Raw genomic sequence first — 6,475 nt, 5'->3', positions numbered from 1 at the left:
GAAATAAAATTAGCCCCATAGCTTCTTCTTTGTGCATGTATCTAAGTAATATTTCCAATACAATAGATATTATTATTCATACTATTATGCATGCAAAAACATTTTCCCTTCTAAGAAAAATCTAACATAATAGATGCTATTATCAATCATGTAAATGAAAGTCCCTTTTCCAAAAGCATTTTTCCCAAGATAGATATATTTACAAAATCTATTGTACACCCAAATACATGCTTTCTTCTAAAAGAAAATTATTGTGTTAGTTATTATTTCTTGTGTGTGGATATATATATTTTTCGAAAGGTAAGCTAACACATTAATTGCATGCAATTACTTGTTTTCTTTTTGTAGGTTTAACATAATAATTTTCATTTTATGTACGTAAATTCATATTTCTCTTCGCAAATTATAACACAAGAATTATATTCCTTCTATGAATATTTCTCTTCAAACAATCCAATATCATAGTTGTACTTTTCATGGGTGTGAACATCATATTTCCTTTCAAGAGATCAACAAAATATTTCTATTTTTCATGCAAGCAAATAACATTTTTATTTTCAAGAAATATCAAACATAATATTTATATTTTGTGCATGCAAATAAGTTATTTCCTCTTGAAAAACATAAACCTTAATAATTATTTTTGTCTGCATTCAAATAAATTACTTCTTTTCTATAAATATCAACATAATAGTTTTGTTTTGTGCATGCAAAGAAAGTCAACCCAATATGCATGAAAAAGAATGTTTCCTTCTAAGAAAATCTAATGCCACAGAACATGCAATTACATGTTTCTTTTCATTTGACATTTTACCAAATTAATTATTTACTGCATGATTTCCAAGGAAATTATCATAATCACTTATTGTTTTCAATAAAGAACAACATTTATAAAACAACATAATCTTCTCCAAAGAAGTAATTAATATTTTCATGTAATCAGAAAGATGAACTCTTCCAAGAGTAAAAATTATTCTCTTCCCAAATACTAAAATAATAGCTAACATTTCGTGTGTGTGTGTGTAACACAAACTCTTTCCAATAAATCAACATCATAACTATTGCTTTTTACACCTCAACTGATATTATTTTCCAAAAGAAAATGCATACACGGAAATAATGCATGGTAGATCCACTTTCACACATAAAAATAAATATTTCCTTTCAATAAATCAAAGTCATATTAGCTATTATTTCATGCATGGAATGTATATATTTTTCAAATTAAATATTGAAAATAGATATAATCTTGCGCATATAAGGACACAATCTTAACCCCAATAAAATCATCATACTATTTGATAACTATGTGCTCAAAATATTAGTCAAACTACATGCCCATTATAAATAATAATAAAGTATACTCATGTACCATTAACCTCAAAACAAACTGTAAATAATGAGATACACCTAGATTAAAGGCTAAGATTATTATATGGATCTCAATCTAGTCCCTTGAAGGAGGTGTTTATCCAAAGGCATGTGTCTTTTTCCATGACCTAACTAAGTGAGAGTATCATTATGCAATACCCATACTTGTAATATTGCAACTTTATGTGAATTATAATTATAAACCAATTTAAAAGAAACCACCCAAAACTATTGATTTTCACATGACAATCCATGGAATCCTTCTGCTAAGGTCACTGCCAACAGTGAAAAATAACAAGCTATACATAGGTCATCTAGCCACAACCACAGGAATCCAAAAAAAACAAGGAAAACGGAGCTTGATAGACTTGCCCACATGCCCCATATTTATGGATGACATCAACAAAGGACTGAGAAGCTTACCAGGTAGGTAAAGAAAGACATAGAGGTTGGAACAAGCCTTTGATATCCAACCACACTTCCTCTTAGGCATCGACTATTTGTCTCTACTGAGCAAGTTATTTCTCGAATAGGGTTGTTTTCCCTTCTATCTTATAATGTAAAACATAATGTACTACAGGACAGTTCAACTCCTATCTTCTGCAATTGGAAAGCATGCAATCTTCATGAAAAGAGCCTCAATCCCATCAAGGAAAAGCAATATTTATTGAGAACCATAGTATTAGTACATATTGAAGTAATGGTCCATCCATAATGTGAATAAAGAAAACAAAGTGGTTATCAAGAACTCATTTTAACTTCTAATTTTCCTTGGTGGAAATGGTAATAATATTTATACTCATGTAGTTATATGAGTTTTATCAAAGTTTCTAAGGTAGGAGTATTACATACTTCCCCCATTAAAGAGAAAACTATCCTTGGCGTTCATATCTCATTGGAACTTTAACTTTTACTCATGCTATAACAATGTAAACGATCGAAAAGGGATACGTCCTCTTCAAATTGAGGGATTTTATTTTCTAGATATTTTCATAGGAAAAACGATATTGTTTTACCAATTGCATAAGCATCTTCTAATTGCAAAAATTAAACATGCAAGTTTTACTTTTGTTCACATAGCCATTATTCAATTTCAGAAAATAAAAACAAAGTCTCTATACCAACTTATCTTTACTTACCAATTACTGTAGGAAGTCATGGTCATTTTTACACAAAAAATGTAATAATGGTTCGATGACCCATAACCACTTTATGGAAAGAACTTTGTAATGTATGACTAACAAATACAACATAATCATATTAGTCACAATATTTTCAATGAAATGAAATAATTTTAAGTATTAAGAATTCATGCAATGTCAAGTGATATTTTCGCCATAATATTTCCATGAGTACTTGGAGAGAATCAACGCTCTAATCACCTGATAAGTCACTTCACCAAGTGCACACTTTCAGTAGCTCTAAAATTACTTAGGGAACACCTAGCTCTCGAATCATTAAAATAATTAATAACTTCACCAAGTCCATAGTGTCTTAGCCCCTTCTACGAAATTCACAATATTGGTAATATAATAAAGGAATTACACTTGTAATAATTCCTAATCAAGAAGTAGACTTTGTTCCTATCAATATGGATGTAAAATTATTACATAATAGTATACAAATTATTCTTAACACAAGGCATATATGATTAGTAACTTAATTTGTGTTGCTATGAGAGCCACATTGGAAAAAGAATGCTCCTCCCAAATAATGGGAATTGTTTTCCACAACTAGATTGAGCCATTTTCACATTTGGGAAGTTCTTTAACAGAGACCATACTAGGTCCATAATGGAATTCCATTGGCTAACCACCTCGAGAATTCAATATGAAATTGAATTCTCATGCCCATTATGCAATTGGAAAGTATGAAGTATTTTTTCATGAGTCTCAATCCCGCCAAGGAATAACAATATTTATTGACAACTACAGTATTAGTACATATTGAAGTAATGGTCCACCCATACCTGAAATAAAGAAAACAAAGTGGTTATGAAGAATGCATTTTAAATTCTAACAGTTCTTGGTGGAAACAATAATAATATTTCTACTCGTGTAGTTATATGAGTTTGACCGAAAATTCTCAGGTAATAATATTACATACTCCACCCCATATTCATATAACAATGTGAACAATCCTAAAAGGATACATTCTCTTCAAAATTAGCGATTTTGTTTCCTATAAATACTCATAGGAAAAAAAATTAACGTTTAATCAATTGTTGCCAAAGGCCATTCCGTGCAATTCCAGAGAGTAGACCTATTTGGATCCCTGTACCTTCTAGGTGTTCTTTAAGGCTGCAGAATGTTACCCCTATTTCATATGTGGAAATTCCGCCAACGTTTAAAGAAAATTCTGATTCGAGGTCCATTCGTCTGCTTCAACGGGGAAACAAACCTGAGATGATCATAGCTGGAGGAGGAGGAGATTACCTTCAGCTCTACCCTTCCTTGACCAACCTGAGCTATTGTTATCAAAAAGCAGCATAAATGGAGGAGGGAGGACATTCACAGCCGCAGATAGTGGATTATGAGTATCTCAGGAATCCACGCATAGAGGAGAACAAGAAGCGAATGGAGCAGTTGGGTTTGCCTAATCTATGCCAAAGCCTATCCAAGCAACTTTCTGCAAAGCACTAAAGGCCATTCGGTGCAATTCCAGAGAGTAGGCATGTTTGGAGCCCTGCAACTTCTATTCGTTCTTCAAGGCTGCAGAATCTTACCCCTCTTTCATACGTGGAAATTCTGCCAACATTTAAAGAAAATTCTGATTCGAGGTCCATTCGTCTTGTTCAACGGGGAAACAAACCTGAGATGATCATAGTTGGAGGAGGAGGAGATTACCTTCATCTCTGCCCTTCCCTGACCAACCTGAGCTATTGTTATCAAAATAGCAGCACAAATGGAGGAGGGAGGACATTCACAGCCGCAGACAGTGGATTATGAGCATCTCAAGAATGCATGCATAAAGGAGAACAAGAAGCGAATGGAGCAGCCGAGTTTGCCTAATCTAGGCCAAAGCCTATCCAAGCGGCATTCTGCAAAGTGCCAAAGGCCATTCCGTACAATTCCAGAGAGTAGGCCTCTTTGGAACCCTGCACCCTCTAGGCATTCTTCAAGGCTACAGAATGTTACCCCTGTTTCATATGTGGAAATTTCGCCAACGTTTAAAAAAACTTCTAATTCGAGGCCCATTCGTCCGATTCAACGGGGAAACGAACCTGAGATGATCATAGATGGAGGAAGAGAAGATTACCTTCATCTCTGCCCTTCCCTGACCAAACTGATCTATTGTTATCAAAATAGCAGCGGAAATGGAGGAGGGAGGACATTCACAGCCGCAGACATTGGATTATGAGCATCTCAGGAATGCAAAAATCGAGGAGAACAAGAAGCGAATGGAGCTGATGGGTTTTCCTAATCTATGCCAAAGCCTATCCAAGCGGCTTTCTACAAAGCGCCAAAGGCCATTCCGTGCAATTCCAGAGAGTAGGCCTGTTTGGAGCCCTGCACCTTCTAGGCATTCTTCAAGGCTGCAGAATGTTACCCCTATTTCATATGTGGAAATTTCGCCAACGTTTAAAGAAAATTCCCATTCGAGGTCCATTCGTCCGCTTCAACGGGGAAACAAAACTGAGATGATCATAGCTGGAGGAGGAGGAGATTACCTTCATCTCTGCCCTTCCCTGACCAGCCTGAGCTATTGTTATCAAAATAGCAGCAGAAATGGAGGAGGGAGGACATTCACAGCCGCAGACAGTGGATTATGAGCATCTCAAAAATGCACGCATAGAGGAGAACAGGAAGCGAATGGAGCAACTGGGTTTGCCTAATCAATTCCAAAGCCTATCCAAGCGGCTTTCTGCAAAGCGCCAAAGGCCATTCCATGCAATTCCAGAGAGTAGGCCTGCTTGGAGCCCTACACCTTCTAGGAGTTCTTCAAGGCTGCAGAATGTTACCCCTGTTTCATATGTGGAAATTCCGCCAACATTTAAAGAAAATTCCGATTTGAGGTCCATTCGTCCGCTTCAGCAGGGAAACAAACCTGAGATGATCATAGCTGGAGGAGGAGGAGATTACCTTCAGCTCTGCCCTTCCCTAACCAATCTGAGCTATTGTTATAAAAATAGCAGCAGAAATGGAGGACGGAGGACATTCGCAGCCACAGACAGTGGATTATGAGCATCTTAGGAATGCACGCATAAAGGAGAACAAGAAGCGAAAGGAGCAGGTGGGTTTGCCTAATCTATGCCAAATCCTATCCAAGCAGCTTTCTGCAACGTGCCAAAGGCCATTCCGTGCAATTCCAGAGAGTACGCCTCTTTAGACCCCTGCACCTTCTAGGCATTCTTCAAGGCTGCAGAATGTTACCCCTGTTTCATATGTGGAAATTCCACCAACCTTTAAAGAAAATTCTGATTCGAGGTCCATTCGTCCGCTTCAACGGGGAAAAAAACCTGAGATGATCATAGCTAGGGGAGGAGGAGATTACCTTCAGCTCTGCCCTTCCCTGACCAACCTGAGCTATTGTTATCAAAATAGCAGTAGAAATGGAGGAGGGAGGACATTCACATTCACAGCCGCAGACCGTGGATTATGAGCATCTCAGGAATGCATGCATAGAGGGGAACAAGAAGCGAATGGAGCAGCTGGGTTTGCCTAATATATGCCAAAGCTTATCCAATCGGCTTTCTGCAAACCGCCAAACGCCATTCGGTGCAATTCCAAAGAGTAGGCCTGTTTGGAGCCATGCACCTTCTAGGCCTTCTTCGAGGCTGCAGAATGTTACCCCTGTTTCATATGTTGAAATTCTGCCAACGTTTAAAGAAAATTCCGATTCGAGGTCAATTCTTCCGCTTCAACGGGGAAACAAACATGAGATGATCATAGCTTGAGGAGGAGGAGATTACCTTAAGCTCTACCCTTCCCTGACCAACCTAAGCTATTGTTATCAAAATAGCAGCAGAAATGGAGGAGGGAGGACATTCATAGCTGCAGATAGTGGATTATGAGCATCTCTGGAATGCACGCGTAGAGGAGAACAAGAAGCGAATGGAGCAGTTGGGTTTGCCCAATCTATGCCAAAGCCTATCCAATTGGCT

General features: G+C 37.2%; 2 protein-coding genes across 2 annotated transcripts; both read left to right on the top strand.

Moving 5' to 3' along the window:
- The first annotated feature begins 4,275 nt into the window (after positions 1 to 4,275).
- Positions 4,276 to 4,731, top strand: LOC149150754 (uncharacterized). The gene has a single exon (XM_089442941.1). The coding sequence runs from the start codon at positions 4,276 to 4,278 to the stop codon at positions 4,729 to 4,731; it is 456 nt and encodes a 151-aa protein (XP_089299067.1).
- A 1,192-nt stretch (positions 4,732 to 5,923) lies between these two features.
- LOC149150753 (uncharacterized) lies at positions 5,924 to 6,268 on the top strand. The gene has a single exon (XM_089442940.1). The coding sequence runs from the start codon at positions 5,924 to 5,926 to the stop codon at positions 6,266 to 6,268; it is 345 nt and encodes a 114-aa protein (XP_089299066.1).
- Positions 6,269 to 6,475: the final 207 nt, after the last annotated feature.

The sequence above is a fragment of the Pinus tabuliformis genome, chromosome 9 (assembly GCF_031772625.1).
Source record: "Pinus tabuliformis cultivar Carrire ecotype Pingquan chromosome 9, CPIR1, whole genome shotgun sequence".
NCBI classification, from domain to species: Eukaryota; Viridiplantae; Streptophyta; class Pinopsida; order Pinales; family Pinaceae; genus Pinus; species Pinus tabuliformis.
The sequence above is the reverse complement of the archived record's forward strand: the minus strand, read 5'-3'. Positions and strand labels throughout refer to the sequence as shown.